The sequence below is a fragment of the Anomaloglossus baeobatrachus genome, chromosome 4 (genome assembly GCF_048569485.1).
Source record: "Anomaloglossus baeobatrachus isolate aAnoBae1 chromosome 4, aAnoBae1.hap1, whole genome shotgun sequence".
In the NCBI taxonomy this organism is placed as follows: domain Eukaryota; kingdom Metazoa; phylum Chordata; class Amphibia; order Anura; family Aromobatidae; genus Anomaloglossus; species Anomaloglossus baeobatrachus.
Window position 1 is genome coordinate 419,648,390 of NC_134356.1, and position 21,880 is coordinate 419,670,269.

General features: G+C 51.4%; 1 protein-coding gene across 4 annotated transcripts; it reads left to right on the forward strand.

The window, feature by feature from the left end:
* The first annotated feature begins 979 nt into the window (after nt 1-979).
* POLR1H (RNA polymerase I subunit H) lies at nt 980-20,138 on the forward strand. 4 transcript variants are annotated; one of them, XM_075342623.1, is made up of 5 exons: nt 980-1,088; nt 1,246-1,376; nt 6,886-6,989; nt 17,648-17,757; nt 20,027-20,138. In XM_075342623.1, exons 2-5 carry the CDS (start codon nt 1,247-1,249, stop codon nt 20,049-20,051), a joined length of 369 nt encoding a protein of 122 aa, XP_075198738.1. In that variant the 5' UTR covers nt 980-1,088; nt 1,246; the 3' UTR covers nt 20,052-20,138. The 4 variants fall into 4 exon arrangements, with proteins under 4 accessions (XP_075198738.1, XP_075198736.1, XP_075198737.1 ...); XM_075342621.1 differs by having other exon boundaries at nt 981-1,088; nt 1,243-1,376; XM_075342622.1 differs by lacking the exon at nt 980-1,088 and adding an exon at nt 1,095-1,144 and having other exon boundaries at nt 1,243-1,376.
* Nucleotides 20,139-21,880: the final 1,742 nt, after the last annotated feature.

Genomic DNA, 21,880 nt, shown 5'->3' on the forward strand with positions numbered 1-21,880 from the left:
GCTGAATGGGTGTGGATGGGGAGTGGATATGGGGCGTGACTGTGAAATGGGTGTGGTTAGGGGGCGTGGCCCTTCCTATATAATAGCCATGAGCCTTCCTATATAATAGCCATGAGCCTTCCTATATAATAGCCATGAGCCTTCCTATATAATAGCCATGAGCCTTCCTATATAATAGCCATGAGCCTTCCTATATAATAGCCATGAGCCTTCCTATATAACAACCATGAGCCTTCCTATATAATAGCCATGAGCCTTCCTATATAATAGCCATGAGCCTTCCTATATAATAGCCATGAGCCTTCCTATATAATAGCCATGAGCCTTCCTATATAACAACCATGAGCCTTCCTATATAACAACCATGAGCCTTCCTATATAACAACCATGAGCCTTCCTATATAACAACCATGAGCCTTCCTATATAATAGCCATGAGCCTTCCTATATAACAACCATGAGCCTTCCTATATAACAACCATGAGCCTTCCTATATAACAACCATGAGCCTTCCTATATAACAACCATGAGCCTTCCTATATAATAGCCATGAGCCTTCTATATAACAACCATGAGCCTTCCTATATAATAGCCATGAGCTTCCTATATAACAGCCATGAGCCTTCCTATATAACAACCATGAGCCTTCCTATATAACAGCCATGAGCTTCCTATATAACAGCCATGAGCCTTCCTATATAATAGCCATGAGCCTTCCTATATAATAGCATGAGCCTTCCTATATAATAGCATGAGCCTTCCTATACAGCAGCCATGAGCCTTCCTATATAACAACCATGAGCCTTCCTATATAATAGCCATGAGCCTTCCTATACAGCAGCCATGAGCCTTCCTATATAACAACCATGAGCCTTCCTATATAACAACCATGAGCCTTCCTATATAATAGCCATGAGCCTTCCTATATAGCCACTAGTGCGATGGCAGCGGCATACGTGAGCTCATACGGACACAGCAGGTGGCGGCTTCCCCATGTCCAGCAGGGGGCGCTAGGTCTGTGCCGTTCTACAACTCTATGATTAGCGGCAGAAGCAGCACGTGACTGATACTGCAGGACGGCGGCACCGGGTGAGTGCGGGACGTGACCAGTTGTGGCGGCGATCGGCTGTATATAGATCGTACATGTACGGAGGAGCCTGGCGTTAGCGGGCAGTGATCGGTGTGTTATACACGTGCACGGCGAGCTGCTAACTATGCGTATATCTGTGTAATGTCTCCACAGCAGGATGGACGCTGCTCCCTCGTGCTTCTGTTCGGAGTCTGATTACTGCTCAGACTGCGGCTCGGTGCTGCCCCCTCCTGACGTGAAGGATACTGTCAGCTGCCTGTGCTGCGGCCATAGCACACTGGTGACAGGTGGAGTATTTGGCTTCAGTGCCGCCCACTTCGGCATCCTCTGTGTCTGCGTCCGCTGCCCCCCCCCCTTCTCTGTGTCCGCTCTCTCCCCCCCCCCCCCCCCTTCTCTGTGTCCGCTCTCCCCCCCCCCTTCTCTGTGTCCGCTCTCCCCCCCCCCCCCCCTTCTCTGTGTCTGCTCTCCCCCCCCCTTCTCTGTGTCTGCTCTCCCCCCCCTTCTCTGTGTCCGCTCTCCCCCCCCCCCACTTCTCTGTGTCCGCTCTCTCCCCCCCCTTCTCTGTCCGCTCTCCCCCCCCCCCCTTCTCTGTCCGCTCCCCCCCCCCCCTTCTCTGTGTCCGCTCTCCCCCCCCCCCCCCCCTTCTCTGTGTCCGCTCTCCCCCCCCCCTTCTCTGTGTCCGCTCTCTCCCCCCCCTTCTCTGTGTCCGCTCTCTCCCCCCCCCTTCTCTGTGTCCGCTCTCTCCCCCCCCTCCCTCCTGTGTCCGCTCGCCCCCCCCCTCCCTCCTGTGTCCGCTCGCCCCCCCTCCCTCCTGTGTCCGCTCGCCCCCCCCTCCCTCCTGTGTCCGCTCGCCCCCCCCTCCCTCCTGTGTCCCGCTCGCCCCCCCCCTCCCTCCTGTGTCCGCTCGCCCCCCCCTCCCTCCTGTGTCCGCTCGCGCCCCCCCCTCCCTCCTGTGTCCGCTCGCCCCCCCCTCCCTCCTGTGTCCGCTCGCCCCCCCCTCCCTCCTGTGTCCGCTCGCCCCCCCCTCCCTCCTGTGTCCGCTCGCCCCCCCCTCCCTCCTGTGTCCGCTCGCCCCCCCCTCCCTCCTGTGTCCGCTCGCCCCCCCCTCCCTCCTGTGTCCGCTCGCCCCCCCCTCCCTCCTGTGTCCGCTCGCCCCCCCTCCTCCTGTGTCCGCTCGCCCCCCCCCCTCCCTCCTGTGTCCGCTCGCCCCCCCCCTCCCTCCTGTGTCCGCTCGCCCCCCCCCTCCCTCCTGTGTCCCGCTCGCCCCCCCCCCCCCCTTCTGTGTCCGCTCGCCCCCCCCCCCTTCTGTGTCCGCTCTCCCCCCCCCCCCCTTCTGTGTCTGCTCTCCCCCCCTCCTGTGTCTGCTCTCCCCCCCCCCCCTCCTGTGTCTGCCCCCTCCTGTGTCTGCTCTCCCCCCCCCCTCCTGTGTCTGCTCTCCCCCCCCCTCCTGTGTCCGCTCTCCCCCCCCCCCCTCCTGTGTCCGCTCTCCCCCCCCCCCCCCCTCCTGTGTCCGCTCTCCCCCCCCTCCTGTGTCCGCTCTCCCCCCCCCCTCCTGTGTCCGCTCTCCCCCCCCCCCTCCTGTGTCCGCTCTCCCCCCCCCCTCCTGTGTCCGCTCTCCCCCCCCCTCCTGTGTCCGCTCTCCCCCCCCCCCTCCTGTGTCCGCTCCCCCCCCCCCCCCTCCTGTGTCCGCTCTCCCCCCCCCCCTCCTGTGTCCGCTCTCCCCCCCCCCCTCCTGTGTCCGCTCTCCCCCCCCCCCCCCTCCTGTGTCCGCTCTCCCCCCCCCCCTCCTGTGTCCGCTCTCCCCCCCCCCCCTCCTGTGTCCGCTCTCCCCCCCCCCCCTCCTGTGTCCGCTCTCCCCCCCCCCCTCCTGTGTCCGCTCTCCCCCCCCCCCTCCTGTGTCCGCTCTCCCCCCCCCCCCTCCTGTGTCCGCTCTCCCCCCCCCCCCTCCTGTGTCCGCTCTCCCCCCCCCCCTCCTGTGTCCGCTCTCCCCCCCCCCCTCCTGTGTCCGCTCTCCCCCCCCCCCCCCTCCTGTGTCCGCTCTCCCCCCCCCCCCCTCCTGTGTCCGCTCTCCCCCCCCCCCCTCCTGTGTCCGCTCTCCCCCCCCCCCCTCCTGTGTCCGCTCTCCCCCCCCCCCCTCCTGTGTCCGCTCTCCCCCCCCCCCCCCTCCTGTGTCCGCTCTCCCCCCCCCCCTCCTGTGTCCGCTCTCCCCCCCCCCCTCCTGTGTCCGCTCTCCCCCCCCTCCTGTGTCCGCTCTCCCCCCCCCTCCTGTGTCCGCTCTCCCCCCCCCTCCTGTGTCCGCTCTCCCCCCCCCCCTCCTGTGTCCGCTCACCCCCACCCCCTCCTGTGTCCGCTAACCCCCCCCCCCCTCCTGTGTCCGCCCCCCCCCCCCTCCTGTGTCCGCTCCCCCCCCCCCTCCTGTGTCCGCTCCCCCCCCCCTCCTGTGTCCGCTCCCCCCCCCTCCTGTGTCCGCTCCCCCCCCCCTCCTGTGTCCGCTCCCCCCCCCCCCTCCTGTGTCCGCTCCCCCCCCCCCCTCCTGTGTCCGCTCCCCCCCCCCCCTCCTGTGTCCGCTCCCCCCCCCCTCCTGTGTCCGCTCCCCCCCCCCTCCTGTGTCCGCTCCCCCCCCCCCTCCTGTGTCCGCTCCCCCCCCCCTCCTGTGTCCGCTCCCCCCCCCTCCTGTGTCCGCTCCCCCCCCCCTCCTGTGTCCGCTCACCCCCCCCCCCTCCTGTGTCCGCTCACCCCCCCCCCCCCTCCTGTGTCCGCTCACCCCCCCCCTCCTGTGTCCGCTCACCCCCCCCTCCTGTGTCCGCTCACCCCCCCCCTCCTGTGTCCGCTCACCCCCCCCCTCCTGTGTCCGCTCTCCCCCCCCCTCCTGTGTCCCGCTCTCCCCCCCCTCCTGTGTCCGCTCTCCCCCCCCCTCCTGTGTCCGCTCTCCCCCCCCCTCCTGTGTCCGCTCTCCCCCCCCCCTCCTGTGTCCGCTCTCCCCCCCCCTCCTGTGTCCGCTCTCCCCCCCCCCTCCTGTGTCCGCTCTCCCCCCCCCCTCCTGTGTCCGCTCTCCCCCCCCCTCCTGTGTCCGCTCTCCCCCCCCTCCTGTGTCCGCTCTCCCCCCCCCTCCTGTGTCCGCTCTCCCCCCCCCTCCTGTGTCCGCTCTCCCCCCCCCTCCTGTGTCCGCTCTCCCCCCCCCTCCTGTGTCCGCTCTCCCCCCCCCTCCTGTGTCCGCTCTCCCCCCCCCTCCTGTGTCCGCTCTCCCCCCCCCTCCTGTGTCCGCTCTCCCCCCCCCTCCTGTGTCCGCTCTCCCCCCCCCTCCTGTGTCCGCTCTCCCCCCCCCTCCTGTGTCCGCTCTCCCCCCCCCTCCTGTGTCCGCTCTCCCCCCCCCTCCTGTGTCCGCTCTCCCCCCCCCTCCTGTGTCCGCTCTCCCCCCCCCTCCTGTGTCCGCTCTCCCCCCCCCTCCTGTGTCCGCTCTCCCCCCCCCTCCTGTGTCCGCTCTCCCCCCCTCCTGTGTCCGCTCTCCCCCCCCCTCCTGTGTCCGCTCTCCCCCCCCCTCCTGTGTCCGCTCTCCCCCCCCCTCCTGTGTCCGCTCTCCCCCCCCCTCCTGTGTCCGCTCTCCCCCCCCTCTGTGTCGCTCTCCCCCCCCCTCCTGTGTCCGCTCTCCCCCCCCCTCCTGTGTCCGCTCTCCCCCCCCTCCTGTGTCCGCTCTCCCCCCCCTCCTGTGTCCGCTCTCCCCCCCCCTCCTGTGTCCGCTCTCCCCCCCCCTCCTGTGTCCGCTCTCCCCCCCCCTCCTGTGTCCGCTCTCCCCCCCCCCTCCTGTGTCCGCTCTCCCCCCCCCTCCTGTGTCCGCTCTCCCCCCCCCTCCTGTGTCCGCTCTCCCCCCCCCTCCTGTGTCCGCTCTCCCCCCCCCTCCTGTGTCCGCTCTCCCCCCCCCCTCCTGTGTCCGCTCTCCCCCCCCCCTCCTGTGTCCGCTCTCCCCCCCCCTCCTGTGTCCGCTCTCCCCCCCCCTCCTGTGTCCGCTCTCCCCCCCCTCCTGTGTCCGCTCTCCCCCCCCTCCTGTGTCCGCTCTCCCCCCCCCCTCCTGTGTCCGCTCTCCCCCCCCCCTCCTGTGTCCGCTCTCCCCCCCCCTCCTGTGTCCGCTCTCCCCCCCCCTCCTGTGTCCGCCTCTCCCCCCCCCCTCCTGTGTCCGCTCTCCCCCCCCCTCCTGTGTCCGCTCTCCCCCCCCCCCTCCTGTGTCCGCTCTCCCCCCCCCCTCCTGTGTCCGCTCTCCCCCCCCCCTCCTGTGTCCGCTCTCCCCCCCCCCCTCCTGTGTCCGCTCTCCCCCCCCCCTCCTGTGTCCGCTCTCCCCCCCCCCTCCTGTGTCCGCTCTCCCCCCCCCCCTCCTGTGTCCGCTCTCCCCCCCCCCTCCTGTGTCCGCCCTCCCCCCCCCTCCTGTGTCCGCTCTCCCCCCCCCTCCTGGTCCGCTCTCCCCCCCCCCTCCTGTGTCCGCTCTCCCCCCCCCCTCCTGTGTCCGCTCTCCCCCCCCCCCTCCTGTGTCCGCTCTCCCCCCCCCCTCCTGTGTCCGCTCTCCCCCCCCCCCTCCTGTGTCCGCTCTCCCCCCCCCCTCCTGTGTCCGCTCTCCCCCCCCCCTCCTGTGTCCGCTCTCCCCCCCCCCTCCTGTGTCCGCTCTCCCCCCCCCCCCTCCTGTGTCCGCTCTCCCCCCCCCCCTCCTGTGTCCGCTCTCCCCCCCCCCCCTCCTGTGTCCGCTCTCCCCCCCCCCCCTCCTGTGTCCGCTCTCCCCCCCCCCTCCTGTGTCCGCCTCCCCCCCCCCCCTCCTGTGTCCGCTCTCCCCCCCCCCCTCCTGTGTCCGCTCTCCCCCCCCCCCCTCCTGTGTCCGCTCTCCCCCCCCCCTCCTGTGTCCGCTCTCCCCCCCCCCCTCCTGTGTCCGCTCTCCCCCCCCCCCCTCCTGTGTCCGCTCTCCCCCCCCCCCTCCTGTGTCCGCTCTCCCCCCCCCCCTCCTGTGTCCGCTCTCCCCCCCCCCTCCTGTGTCCGCTCTCCCCCCCCTCCTGTGTCCGCTCTCCCCCCCCCTCCTGTGTCCGCTCTCCCCCCCCCCCTCCTGTGTCCGCTCTCCCCCCCCCCTCCTGTGTCCGCTCTCCCCCCCCCCCTCCTGTGTCCGCTCTCCCCCCCCTCCTGTGTCCGCTCTCCCCCCCCCTCCTGTGTCCGCTCTCCCCCCCCCCCTCCTGTGTCCGCTCTCCCCCCCCCCCTCCTGTGTCCGCTCTCCCCCCCCCCCTCCTGTGTCCGCTCTCCCCCCCCCCCCCTCCTGTGTCCGCTCTCTCCCCCCCCCCCTCCTGTGTCCGCTCTCCCCCCCCCCCTCCTGTGTCCGCTCTCCCCCCCCCCCTCCTGTGTCCGCTCTCCCCCCCCCCCTCCTGTGTCCGCTCTCCCCCCCCCTCCTGTGTCCGCTCTCCCCCCCCCTCCTGTCCGCTCTCCCCCCCCCCTCCTGTGTCCGCTCTCCCCCCCCTCCTGTGTCCGCTCTCCCCCCCTCCTGTGTCCGCTCTCCCCCCCCCTCCTGTGTCCGCTCTCCCCCCCCCCCCCTCCTGTGTCCGCTCTCCCCCCCCCCTCCTGTGTCCGCTCTCCCCCCCCCTCCTGTGTCCGCTCTCCCCCCCCCCCTCCTGTGTCCGCTCTCCCCCCCCCCCCTCCTGTGTCCGCTCTCCCCCCCCCCCCCCTCCTGTGTCCGCTCTCCCCCCCCCCCCCCTCCTGTGTCCGCTCCCCCCCCCCCCTTCTCTGTGTCCGCTGCCCTGCGTCACCTCTCTTCTTTCCTTCCTTCTCTTCCAGAATTCCTGGGGAAATACGTGCACAGAACCATAATATTTAACAATCTGGGCACTGTAGCGCTGTCAAATGAGGCCGATGACGATGGGGCTTTGAAAGGACCCCTGGTAAGTTGGCGCCTGGTCCTAGGGATGTACACCTGGCACTGCTCCTGTTCAGAGTCTGATGGAGCCCAGTTCTCAGGTGCAGGGTTTGGCAGAAATGGACATGTACAGATCTTGTATTTCATGCGTTTGATCACCGATACACATAATACAGCTGTTCTTAAGGGGTCCTTTTCCCTCATTGCAGTGTTAAAACTGCATTGGGAATAAGTCTGTAGCGTCCCTCCTGATGACCAAAATCAAAGGCATCTGCCACAATCGGTTTTGGAACGATTCCAGTGCCGATTAACCCCTTAAATATCACTGTCAACGGTGATGTTCCTCATTCCTGCGGTGTCACACATAGCGATGTGTGCTGCCGCAGGAAGGACGAACAATCTGCGTCCTGCAACTGCAACGCTAATTTGGATTAGAACGACGTGTCAACAATTAATGATAAGGTGAGTATTTTGATCGATAACGGCCGTTCGTGCGTTTCACACGCAACGACGTCGCTAACGAGGCCGGATGTGTGTCACACCTCCCCCCAACGACCTCTCGTTAGTGATGTTGTTGCCTGTAAAGCCAGCTTAAGTCTAAAAGGTGGATTAAAAGACTCCTTTGGGTAGGATAGGCCCTGAACAATCGTAATGCTCAATGCTATGGTACCCTGAGATTATCCGATGACCCCAGGGTAAGCGGGGTCTAACAGGCTCAGTCAGTCACTGACAGGGCTCATGTGCTACTGTAGACCAGTACAGCAATGCGTGACACAGCGCTGAAAGGAAAAACGATTCATATCCCTAAGTGGGGGGACAAACAAACCTACACAAAGCATGAAAACCTGTTTCGTCCTTTGTTATAAGAATAAACAAAAAAAGTACACAATTAATATCACTGCGTCTGGAAAGATGCTCTCTTTAAACATTAATATTGTCACATACACATTGTCTATACAACAAGCACCATAAAAAGAATAGAATAAAAAACCATTCTAAAAAATGTCGCTTTTTCATCAAACTGACAAACAAAAAATTCAATAACAAGCTATCAAAAAGTCGTATGTGGGAAAAAATTAAAAAAAAAGTTAGAATCGAAAACAGTAAACCATGCTTCAAAAAACAAGCCCTAACATGGCTCGTTTGTTGAAAAAATAAGTAACAGCTTTCCGAATATGGTGATACAAAAATAATTTTTTGTAAAATATTGTTTTTAGTGTGTAAAAGTAGCAAGCAGAAAAAGGCGATAAAGATAAATCTGATATCGCTGTAACTGTACTGACTCGAAGAATGAATCGGTCTTATCACCTTTACTGCACAGTGAACAACGAAAAAACTGAATTGCTGGTTATTTATTCCGTGTCTGAAAAATCTGAATAAAAAGCGATCCAAAAATGTAAGGTTCCCAAAATATCTGCAACTCGTTACGCACAAAAATAACCCCTCATACGGCCCTGCTCACCAAAAAATAAGAGTTACAGCTATCAGGACATTGCCACAGAAAAACTAGTGTGTGTGTGTGTGTATATAGACCAAAAGTTTGGACATCCCTTCTCATTCAAAGTTATCTTTATTTTCATGACTCTAAAAATTGTAGATTCACATTGAAGGCATCAAAACTATGAATTAATTCATGTGGAATGAAATACTTAAAGTGTGAAACAGCTGAAAATATGTCTTATATTCTAGGTTCTTCAAAGTAGCCACTTTTTGCTTTGATTACTGCTTTGCACACTCTTGGCATTCTCTTGATAAGCTTCAAGAGGTAGTCACCGGAAATGGTTTTCCAACAGTCTTGAAGGAGTTCCCAGAGATGCTTAGCACTTGTTGGCCCTTTTGCCTTCACTCTGCGGTCCAGCTCACCCCCAAACCATCTCGATTGGGTTCAGGTCTGGTGACTGTGGAGACCAGGTCATCTGGCATAGCACCCAATCACTCTCCTTCTTAGTCAAATAGCCCTTACATAGCCTGGAGGTGTGTTTGGAGTCATTGTCCTGTTAATAGTTGTTTTAGAGATGAGAAGGTGTGTCCAAACTTTTGGTCTGTACTGTATGTATGTATGTATGTATGTATGTATGTATGTATGTTGTTGTTTCGTTCATTAAAATTATCTAAATCTGGTATGGCTGTAATCGCACCGACCCGCAGAATAAATCCCTCCTATCTCTCTAATACCGCATGGTGAACCGTGCAAAAATAAAAACACACTTTTCCTGTACTGCTGTATATTTGATCATTTTACCTCCCAAAAATTGGAATAAGGCTCGGTTCACATTTATCCTGCGCTCTCAACTGAGCGCTTACTTCCAGATTTCTGTGTAAATCCCCAAAACTGCAATTCAGGCAATACCCCTGACAGAACCACTCACTACAATGAGGCAGATGGAGTAATTTTGGACTCTGTCTGGTCTCTGTTCCGGCAATGTCCCATCATTTTAGAAGTCATTTTTGAGCACAAATGTGGACGAGCACAGCTCTGTGCATGCCTAAAAAAGATGGATTCCACCAGAACAGATGCCAAAGTGTCTCCATCTGCCTCTTTAGAGTGAGCACTTCCATCCGGGATTTCGTCTAAATCCACGTTTTTGGGGGGATTTACACAGAAACCCTGACTTACAGTGCTCAGCGCAGAACACAAGAATGTAGCCTGTGAGCCCTCGCGGGCAGGATCCTCTCTCCTCCTGTATCAGTCTGTGCCTTGTATTGTTCACAATTATTGTACTTGTCTATGTATGCCCTTTTCATATATAATGCGCCATGGAATAAATGGCACTATAATAATATGGTCTCAGCATTTTACCGAAAGTGATGTTCTATACCCCAAACTGTTACCAATAAAACCCCTGACTGATCCTACCCAAACCCAGCCCCCACTCAGGTCCGTCATCTGTCACTGGAAATATAGGGGGGTCCTAAGTTACTGGTAGAACAAAGACTATGGAAAAGTGACGGCTCCCAGCCTCCAGATAAAATCCAGTGATGTCTGCCCTCCCAAATCCAAATGCCCCTCCCTCCATCTGAGCACGTCTGTGTTTAACCCGCCATAAGGGGCCACGTGTGTGGCATTACTGTAGTGGGGAGAGGACACTTAACATTTTACATGATGTACGTATCTCCAGAAGCACAAGCTGGGTGCAATGTATGGGGCGCTATAATATGAGGGCACAAAGTGAACCAGGCGTAGCTCGCAATTAAACCTTGCATGCAAATGATGAGCTGAGCCCTGAAGGAAGTTGATGATCTGTGGCGTCCTTCCCCCAGCTCCAGCCATTTTGTCAGAGCTTGGCAAAAGTGGCCAAAAGTCACAATTTTTTTTTTTTTTATCATAGCAGACATTTAAAGAATCTCAGCAGGTTTTTGCTATGGAATCTGACTGCACCATGGTGTAGGGATCTAGACCTTGATTCCATATCACTTAGTTTACCTGATGGAGCAGTTATGAAGGTAACAGTTTCCTCTTCTGTAGAGCTAGCAGAGCTCAGTCGTTGAGCTATGTATCACCTGGCCCACACCACAGCTTTCTGTGTACATTGTATAGTGACAGAGAGCTGCTAATCAGTGCTGGGGGTGTGGTTTTTCTAGTAGGTATAACCCTAGTTGTTTTTCAGTGATATTCTTCTGCTGATAAAACACTGATTGTATTGAAACAGAAAAACACAACTCAGTAAGTGACACATCACTGTAATCAGGGTTTCAGATTCTACAGTATGGTGCTCTCAGATTATGTAGCAAAGATTTCCTGACGTATTCTTCTTAATATGCCTGTTTTGGTGATGCTGCTGTTTCTAACTATAAATGTTCTGTACTACTCTGGACTTTTAACTGATCCTTGAAAAATCACTTTACCTTACAGGGAAACAGCCGTCACCTGAAAAGACATGCAGCCATTACAATCATTGTTTCCCTGCAAGATTAAGTGATTTTGCAAGGAAACTAAATCGCGCTGGCATGATTGCGGGGTGCACACTGAATTGAACAAAAATCCTGTAGCAAATGTTAGTTTATCAAGTGATGGGATCGGCTTTGTCAGCGTTTCTCGCCTCCTATAAATGTGATGTGCGCCTGGATGCATGCGTTTTCTATGGGTACAAAACGATTATACTATAACTTGGCTATTGCCGTCATATCATCATGTCAGCCCGCAGAATAAAGTTAACGTGTCACTTATACTGCAAGGTGTTTGCTATAAAAATAAAATAAGATTTATTGCTGTAGGTCATGTCTCCTAACCAGAAAATAAAATAAATAAGAAGTGGTCAAAGTCATATGTACCCCAAAAAATGGTAAAAGTAAAAACTACAGCGTGTTGCATGTTAAAAAAAAAAAAAAAAAAAAAAAAAAAAACAAGCCCTCACATAACATAAAAATGGAAATTAAAGGTTTTTTTTATAGCCCTTGTGCTAAAATAGCAAATACACTATATAAATTTGGTACTGTGATCATATTGCACATCGAAATAAAGAGAGACAATTATACGAGTGGCTGCTGAGTCTTTAGCTTTACCCAGAAAGAAGTGGGATAGAATAATGAAACTTTACATTTATTGGAAACAGATGATAGTCGGAGGGAGCTACATCTGGTGAATAAGGTGGGTGGTCGACCAGCTGGAAACCCAGCTCTGCCAGTTTTGCCGTGGTCGCTTGTGCATTGTCTTGCACGAATAAGATTCCTTTGGACAGCTTGCTGTGCCTTTTGTCCTTCAGAGCCTTCAATTGGTCCAAAAGTTCAGTGTAATACCTTGCATTGATGGTGGAACCCTTTTGGAGGTAGTGCACTAGCAGCATGCCCTCCTTATCCCAGAACACAGATGCCATCACCTTGGCTGATTTTTGCACCTTGAACTTCTTTGGATGAGGAGAACCACTGTGCCTCCCCTCTTTTGACTGCTCCTTGTTTTCAGGGTCATACAAATAAATCCAGGTCTCCATAGTGACCAGTCGATCAGGAAGTTCTTATCAGTCCAGAAACGCTGACAAATGGACCGGGAAGTTTTCACTCGCATGCTTCTCTGATCTGTTATCACACATTTGAAGACCCACTTTGCAGATAGCTTCCTCATGTCCAAATGTTCACAGATAATGACACAAATACGTTCACGGGAAATCCCCATGATGTCCGCTATTGCTTTAGCTGAAATTCGTGGATTCTCCAGTATGAGGTTGTGCACAGCATCGATCATCTCGGAACAACAACCACTCTCGGTCGTCCAGGATGTTTCTCATCATTGGCGCTGAAATGGCACTTTTTAAATTTGGCAACCCAGTTCTTAACTGTGGAATATGAAGGGCATTGATCCCCCAATATCTGCAACATATTACCATGAATATTCTTTGTGGACTTTCCTTTCAGAAACAAGAATTTTATCACTCCTCTGTTGCTGTGAATATCGCATTAGACTCTTCCATTTTGTTTTCCCGCGTGCGTAGAACACTGTTGCCATAAGCAACAAACATTTTAAAACCTTTTATTAGACACACAAGGATTTCATGTGATGTAACATTCGTTACCATAGAAACAAAAAAAATCACAAAGCCAAAGTCTTAACAGCAGCCCCTCGTACCTAATGGTGAACAGTGTTTCAAAATAAGATGCCGTAAATTCAGAATTAAGGGACTGTTGTGTTTTTGTTTTTTTGTTTTGTTCATTTTGCCTCTCAGAGTAATAAGTGATCTAAGAGTGGCTAGCACCAGAAAAACTAGTTTTTCAAGCAAAAAATATGCTTTCCTAAAGCTTTGCTGAAGGAAAATTGTGACCTGTATTGCAACACTTTATATAAAAAAAAAAAAACAACTTGTTTTAAAGTTTGTATTGTAAAAAATAATAGAATATAAAATGATATAAATGTGGTATTTCCATATTCGTGTTGATCAACATCCCAGCAAGCAGTGTAAAATTTTAAGTGGTAGAATTAATGCCTCGTTTATATTTCTTACCATAAAGAGTTAATGCAAGTTTAAGAAGTTGTACTCCAAATGGATATATATACCGTATTTTTCGCTTTATAAGATGCACAGGATTATAAGACGCACCCCCAAATTTGGTGAAGAAATAGAGAATTGTTTTTTAATAAATGGGGTCTGTCTTATAATGCCAGTGTCCGTCTAACAAATCATATAGAGTATATGTCCCTCATAGCCCCCCATCCTAAAATTAGTCCCCTTAATCTGGATATGGCCACCTTAGATTGAATATAGCCCCCTTGTGCTGGCACACACGGCCCCCTGTGGCTGGCACACATCACCCTGTGTTAGATATCGCCCCCATGCTGCTGCTTTTAGTAAAACTCTTTCCTTACCTTCTCCAGCACTGTGCTCCCTCGTGTCCCCCTCCTTGGGGTTGAGCTCCGGGCTCCTGCCTGCATTTCCTGGTTCACTGTCCCGGTCATGTGATCGGCACAGCAGAGTGAAATCTCTGCGTGCATGATCACAGCACCAGGAGGGAGACCGGGGAGACACACGCTGGAGGGGGTAAGTAAAGAGTTTTTTTTTTTATTTTACTATGGGCAGCAGCATGGGGGCCATAGCTAACATAGGGGTGCATGTGCGATCAAAGGGAGCACAGGCAGATATAATATGCGCAGCTCCCCAGCCCATCGCCGCGGTGCGGTTTCAGCACCACAGTGATGGCCAGCGGCTGTGCATATTATATGAGCGAGAGCAGAAGATCAAGGCTCCCTCCCGCAGCTTCACCAGCCCCCCCAGCAACCCCCAGCACCGCTCCAGAGCGGCCCCCACCTCCCCTGGACCCTGCAGTATATAATCCATATATTCGGTTTATAAGACGCACCCCCTACTTTCCCCCAAAATTTGGGGGAACAAAAGTGCGTCTTAAAAAGCGAAAAATACGGTATATATACTTTTTCCCCTCATATTTTTGCCTTAAAATGAGTTGTATATGAGTTTCATTTTACATGTACCACTTCTTGCCTTAAGTAGCCTATGTGTTGCAGTGTCTAGCTGCAGAATGAGAGAGTTGAGATTCCATCAGTGAGCTCTTCTCGTAGTCCGATGGGAGTGTCTCTTTTTTATCTCTGCGCTCCTCTAAGCTGATTTATGACCACAGACCACATTAGTGGTCTGTGCAGGGAAATAAAATCCAAATGGTGCAAGACTTCTGAGGGTATGTGCGCACGTTGCTTTTTACCTGCTTTTTACCTGCTTTTTTGCTGCTTTTTCTTCTGCGCTGTTTAATGCCAAAATGGATGTGTTCTTCTATTCAAGCAAAGTCTATGGGAATTTGGGTTTCTTGTTCACACTATGTTGTTCAAAATGCTGCCTTTTTGAGGCCGAACTTTGGTCAAAAACTCAGCTTTTCAAAGAAGCAACATGTCAATTGTTTTTGCCATTTGGGTTTTGCACTGCAAAGCTGAGTTTTTGACCAAAGTTCTGCCACAAAAAGGCAGCATTTTGAACAACATAGTGTGAACAAGAAACCCAAATTCCCATAGACTTTGCTTCAATAGAAGAACACATCCATTTTGGCATTAAACAGCGCAGAAGAAAAAGCAGCAAAAAAGCAGGTAAAAAGCAACGTGCGCACATACCCTAATACTGCTGCTTTTAAATACCACTTCTGACACAGCCAAAATTATATGGTGGTGCTGTGCTCAATATCCAATGAACGGAAAAAGACTAGCAGTGTAAATTCATATGAAAGGTAAAGCGGCATTCACCTTGTATGATAAAAAGTAGGAGTCTTTGTTAGAATCTGCAAATACATACAGGCAGCATGCAAACTCCCACGCTGCCTGTATATTTAACAGATTCTAATAAAGACTACTTTTTATTATATGTGGTAACTGCTGCTTACCTATTCATATAAGCCTGCCTGTGCGTGTTCTCAGTCTACATTATCACTATCTTTACTTATGGCGATAACAGGGCAGTTGAACAAGCACAACGAGGAGTGGTTAGAACTGTGCTAAAGGCCCAGTCATACACCGACTTACCAGCGATCCCGAAAACAATGCGACCTGATAGGGATCGCAGGTAAGTCGCTGGGAGGTCGCTGGTGAGATGTCACACAGTCAGACCTTACCAGCGATGCAGGAACGATACAGGTCGCAGTAGCGACCTGTATAACGATCTCAGCAGTCACTGTGACCCTGTCACACAGTGTCAAACACAGTGATGTGTCCTGCCCAGCAGGACATCGTCTTTGAAGAAAATGGCCTGGACCATTCTGCAACGACTAGCGATCTCACAGCAGGGGCCTGATCGCTTGCAGCAGAGCCGAGTGGGACCGCACTGTCAAAAAGAGCATGGCTGGCTGCGAGACAGAGCCGCGCGATCAGAATGAACTCGGATGAACTTCACTCGACTTCATTGTGATCGCGTGGCTCTGTGCGTGTGCCTTGGCTTGATTTGTGATCACAGGTGAACAACTCGCCGGTGACCGCAAATCTCCTGAGTGACTGAAGTGAGCCGAGCGATCACCGGTGCCGTCACTCAGGTTACTTGAGTCCTCCACCCGAGACCTGTGGCCGCGGATAAGCTGAGTGACCTCTCCGCTGACAGTGCGACTCACTTCAGTTTCTGCGGGGAGCTGACAGGAGCGGCGGTGTTCTACTGCTACTCCTGTCAGCTTCATGTAGCAGAGCTGGATGCGTCGTGGGACCTCGTGAGGATTACGCTGGGCCTGGAGGGGTGTTTGGGGATTTTAATGAAGTGGTGAAAGAGGGTGTTTTTTTGTTTGTTTGTTTTTGTCTTATTTCAAAAAAGGATTTTTTTTGGGTGTATGTTTATTTACTTTCACTTACAGGTTAATCATTGGGGGTGTCTTGTAGACGTCTACAATGATTAACATAGGACTTAGTGGCAGCTATGGGCTGCTGCCATTAACTACTTATTACCCAGATTGCCACCGCACCAGGGCAATTCTGGATAAGCCGGATAGAGTTCCGGGACAGTCGCATCTAATCGATGCGGCTGCTGGCTGATATTGTTAGGCTGGGGGCTCCCCATAACGTGGGGCTCCCCATCCTGAGAATACCAGCCTTCAGCCGTGTGGCTTTACCTTGGCTGGTATCAAAATTGGGGGAGACCGCACGCTGTTGTTGTTGTTTTTTTTTTTTTTTTTAATTTATTTATTTTACTGCACTACATAGACCTGCACATCGGTGGCTGTGATTGGTTGCAGTGAGACAGCTGTCACTCAGGATGGGGGCGTGTCTGAATGTAACCAATCATAGGCGCCAGTGGGTGGGGGAGCAGTGAATACCAGATGGAATAATTAGTGGCCGGCATTTTCAAAAGCTGGAGAAGCCGCCGCAGTGTGCACGCCGTGCAGCGCCGGTGATCGGTGAGTATGAGAGAGGCGGGGGAGAGGGATAGACCGACAGAGAGAGACCGACCGACAGAGACACCGACAGACTGACAGAGAAACTGACATTGCAACCAAATTGCACAAAAGTAGTGACATGCTTTTTAGAATGCAGCGACTTGGCAGCAGCCGAAACGCTGCGTTCTAAAACGCATTGTGCGGATGGAATTTGCACAATCTTGATGGATTGTGCTGGGGACGCAGGACGCATACTTTTATGCTGCGGTAAAAGCATGATAACACGCAACGTGTGCACATGGCCTTAAAGCTGCCAATACGGGGAATGAGGGCAGGGATTGTGATTCTACAGGACTGATAACAGCATCTTTGTCAGAAGCCGAAAGGAAGATGAGGAGCTAACTGCTATATAGAAATCAAAAGGCTGTAGAGAGATGCCTGGTATGTAAGGGTTTATCTCCTGTTTTGGAATGTAATCAGTGCGCCAGACTGGTGGCCAAGCTCCGTGGAAACTCCATGAAACTAGTTGCACGCTATGTAAGATAAAAGCTCTCATTGCAGGCGAATGAAAGCAGATAGAAAAAGCAAGTCAATTGCAAACTTGCTTATTTACGTGCTGTCACCTATGCAGCATTCATATCTGTATGACAAAATTCCCTGCCTACCTAGCCCTGTCTGTTATTCATTAAAATCAATGTTTCAAACAAGGATTTATAATCTGTCGTTCCTATGTTAATTAGGCCTGTGACTAGTTGATGGATCATTAGTTTGCCCTTGTTCCATGTTATCACTCCGCATGTATGTGTGAGTATACAAGGAGCTGGAGGTGAAGCCACCTTGTGTAAATTATGTTATCATGCCCACAGGCTGGCTAATTGGGAAACAATTCCCCAACAACTAGTCACAGGCCTAATTACCATAGGAAAAGTGGGGTATAAATCCTTTTTTTTTTTTTAAACATTGATTTTAGTGAATTACATTATACAGGGCTGGTTAGGCAGGGAATGTTGTCATACAGATGGGAATGCTGCTGGATTGGAGGGCATAGGGGAATGGCTAAGTTCCCTTTAAGCAATTTAATAACCTGAAAATACCCCAATTTTTTCAGAACCACTCATCGTCTTCCCTGTTGTGAGTCTAGAGCTGCTACTGTTTCCATTACACTCTTCTACTTCACAACCGCAGCTCTTCTAGGTCGCTGGGACAGATCACAAGTATCACAAATGGTGGCTTCCTATGACTGCCCATAGCCGTGGAGATCTCTCATATGACAACCATACCATTATGCTTTGTGGTGTCTGCACAGCTTTGTGATTGTTTTTCCAACCCCTTGTAAATGGTCTTACGTGTTGCCATTAACAATCACAATGGAATCAGTTATTGTTTGAGTCTTCTCTTTTTCAGATCGATCGGCGCTGCAGCCGCTGTGGGTGTGAGAAGATGGTTTACCACACAAGGCAGATGCGCTCAGCAGATGAAGGGCAAACAGTATTTTACACATGTGTGCAATGCCGGTGCGTACCTCTGTCTGCTTTGTACAGTGTTAGTTCTATGCTATTTCTTAGCTTGTTTTATGTGAAGAAGATATAAGGCAGGTTTTAATGAAATAAGCTAAAGGAAAAACTTTGTGTCTAAGGGTACGCTCACACGAGCGTTGAAATCGGACGAGTGCAATGAGAGAAATTCTCGCATTGCTTTCTAACCAATACTAGTCAATGAGGGAGAGCAGTTGGTCAGGTTTTCTCATCCAGATTCTGGATGAGAGAAAAGCAGCAGCATGCTGCGATTTGATCCAGAATACGTCCAAGACTTGCCATTACAAGTCACTGGGTGCGAGGAAAGGAATAAAACTGATGTCACACGGAGGGCACACGGACCATCCTAGTGACATCCGTTTTTCTAAATACAATCCTATCATGTAGCAGAGAACACTGTAAATGGTCCTGTACAGGACTGTAAATGAGTAACGGCTGCTGAGGAAAAAACGGATTGCATACTAACAGCACACGGATGACAAGTAAGAAAAAAATCGGACTACTCTCGCAAACTAGAATGGGACAGTTTTTTTCATACGTTCGTGTGAGTCCAGCCTAACAGCCATTCAGAGCTCCGCTTTCATTTTACTAGAGCTGTTTAAGAGATGAAAGCTGGGATGTGACTGCTTGTGGGGGTTCCTTTATGTGAACAAGGCATCTAAGTGTTATGGACAAGATTATGAACTATTATGAGCATTAAGAGTTATATGAAGATATCCAAAAACCAGGATTTAAGATAGTGCTTGAACTGTGTACCACACCTATATTTGCATTCAGACATCATAAGACTCATCAGACAGACAGGACTTTCATGTGACAAGTGAATCATGCTGACATAGCTTAATATAAATGAGGAAATGCATTGTACATTAAAGTATACTGTATATCACAGAATAAGCTATTTCACGGGTTGCCCAATAGGAGACGTGTTACGTATTATTGGCTCCTAGCCAACTGATTTCTTTTAAATCTATGTGGACGTCTGTAATTAAACTAGTCATATTTTCTATGCAGATCCGTGTACTTTCCTCTGGGCTGTATGGAAGAATAGTATGCATGCTACTAACAAATGACTCATGATATGGCTGCAGACTGGGTTAAGGTAGATGCATAATTAGATTTCATCACTGTAAATTTATGGCCCCCTTAACAAATGGCGCCCAACGTGGGGCCATAAATTTACAGTGACAGAGTATGGAAAGTACAAGACTCCTTTGGTCAAGGGACATCATGAAAGAAACCACAAATGTATATATTTTGTGCAAAGTTTGAAAGAAGATATATTGTTATTGATTAGTAAATGTGACTACAAACTATAATTGAGAATGATACAAATTTGTACCTTGGAGTGCCTCCTGATTCTACCTCATCGCAGAGATGGCGTTCTGTAAGAGGTGCAGTTATATGCTCTACTGAATCAAGAAGCAAAGATTCTGGAAGTTAAGGCCCCGTTACACACGACGACGCTAACGAGATGTCGCTGGGGTCACGGAATTTGTGACGCACAACCGGCCTAGTTATCGACGTCGTTGCGTGTGACACGTACGAGCAACCGCTAACTATCCCAAATACTCACCAAATTGTTGATTGTTGACACGTCGTTCATTTTGTAAGTATCGTAGTTCGTTCTGGACTCAGGTTGTTCATCATTCCTGAGGCAGCACACATCGCTACGTGTGACACTCCAGGAACGACGAACAGCAGCGTTCCTGCATCCTACGGCAACGAGGTGGGAGTGATGTTTATGCGGCTGCTCTCCGCTTCTATTGGACGCCCGTTGTGTAACGTCGCTGTGACGCTGCACGAACCTCACACTTAAGAGGTTGTTGGCCGGCCACAGCGACGTTGTTAGGAGGGTAAGTCTGTACGACGCGCACTACCGATATTGTTCGCCACAGGCAACGATTTGCCTGTGACGCACAAACGACGGGGGCGGGTGCGATCGCTAGCGACAATGCTAGCGATGTCACAGCGTGTAAAGCAGCCTTTAGGAAAGCCTGCACTAGCAGGGGGTTGGACCCGATGGCCCTTGAGGTCCCTTCCAACTCTACCATTCTGTGATTCTATGACATGAATAGTGCGTGTTCACAGCACAAGGCAAGCTCTGCAGTCTGCATATTAGAAATGAGTAATTCCTTACCAATTCCATGGTCACTAGTCCCATTTGCCAATAGTACAGCCACACGTGTGCAAATAATGAAGTCTCCTGGAAAAGCCTGGTCTAACTATTTTTGTTTTTTCTTTACAGTTTACAGGAGAAAGAAGATTCTTGATGCTGTGCTTTCCTGTATTATTTCACATGTTGCACTAAAATTATTTTTTTTCTCAAATAAAATTATTTTCTTTGTACTTTCCTATTATTGGCTACTGTTCCACTTTTCCTTTTTGCCCCTTTTTTTTTAGATATCCAAAGATGGCACCCTTATATGTCCATATACAAGCGGATACATTAAGGCCAAGTTCACATGTCAAAGATTTGCAGTGCAGCAATTTACAATATAAGTAAATAGGTTTTTCAAAACCACAGTCATACCCTGCGGGGAAAAAAATGCTGCACGAAAATGTAAAAAAAGCATAGTCCGGATTTCATATCTGCTCATGTTTATGCAGAATTTCTTGCTCTTTTTACCATATTCAAAGTTTAGTAAATGGAGTAGGGTAAGATTCGCTGGTAACACATACAGATTCTGCAGTTTGTGAACATGGCATTATTCTACACGATCATTCACACAAATATTTCTGAAGGCTTCCACACTACTAACGTGTCAGTTATTGCTAGTATACATGGCTGTATTATGGCCCCATTTTATTGGTAGTCGTATTCCAATAGATTCATACATTTTTCTGTGCCAAAAAAGGCAGTTCCTAATGTAGAGAATATCTGTGAAAGGCTACAGGCGCACTAGAAAGTGCCTTTTTCTTAAGGAAAATCCGGACCCTCTTAAAGAATCCTGCACCCGCGCCGAAATCCGCATGCGGTTTTGCTGCAGATTTTCCGCAGGTTGGTCCCTGCGGATTTTTACCATTTATCTATGGCAAAAACCGTAGGTAGCTGCGGAAAAGAAGTGACATGCTCATTAATTCCGCAGCGGAAAATCTGCGGGTAAATCAGCGGGTAAAAAAAACAAAAAACCGCAGTGTGCGCATAGCATTTTTTTTTTTTTAAAACCCATAGGATTTGCTGGGGAATGACTGCAGCAATGTTACATTTTCTGCAGCAAATCTGCGGTGAGGGCACAGGGCATAATAGTGTACATGAACCTATAGTATAAGAATGGAACGGAAGTTTTAGCCGGGCTTACCAGGATTTACCAGTCTTGGCTTATACTTAATTACTTATCATATTAATGACCTACCCACAGTATAGGTCACCCGTCATCATTCAGCAACCGGCACTTCCACCAATATATCTTTTCTCTGCTGGCCGCTGGTGAAAACAATGTACAGAGTCAGAACAGCTCTATGTGCTGCTTAGTTGCCATTGTTGTGTATTGCAGCTCCTACTGAAGTGAATGGGACCTGATCTACAGCAGTTGGGAACAGCCACTTACAATCCATAGAGCTGGTAACTGAGTTGATATTGATGATCTGCTGTAATGGTAGAATAAGTAATGAATATGCTAGTCCTGGACATAATGTAAAAAAATAAAATAAAAACAAACGTGGTATCGCCTCATGGATCCTAAAACAATTTCCAAAGCATGATGGAACTGTCTCATAATGTATTACCTCTTTGGTATAGAATTTACCGGTTTCTTCCAGGTGCCCCTAGAGATGACCTCTAATCTGCAGAAGTTAGTACAGGGGCTGTTAGCCATTTCTGCTGCCCTGAGAAGGCGGTGAAGCCAGTGCTTGAGTGGAAGCCCCGATTGTCATCAGATTTTAGTCATGCTACTAGAATGCAACATCTGTGATTAGAAGAGAGGTTGTAACCGACAGGGCTGACCTCCATTAATTTTGCATGTACAGTAACCCTTTTTCTTGGGGTTACCCTTGCCACAGCAAGAGAACGTCACCATTTCTCATTGTACTGATGGTTACGTGCATTATGTCTGTGCTAGTGCAACGTGCGATGCACCATTAGGTAAAGGTGACAAAATGT

What these genes read in the sequence shown, in the direction of transcription:
- POLR1H (XM_075342620.1), top strand. An exon ending in GGGCTTTGAAAGGACCCCTG is followed by an intron (nt 6,990 to 17,647) that starts GTAAGTTGGCGC and finishes TCTCTTTTTCAG; the next exon opens with ATCGATCGGCGCTGCAGCCG. An exon ending in TACACATGTGTGCAATGCCG is followed by an intron (nt 17,758 to 20,026) that starts GTGCGTACCTCT and finishes TTTTCTTTACAG; the next exon opens with TTTACAGGAGAAAGAAGATT.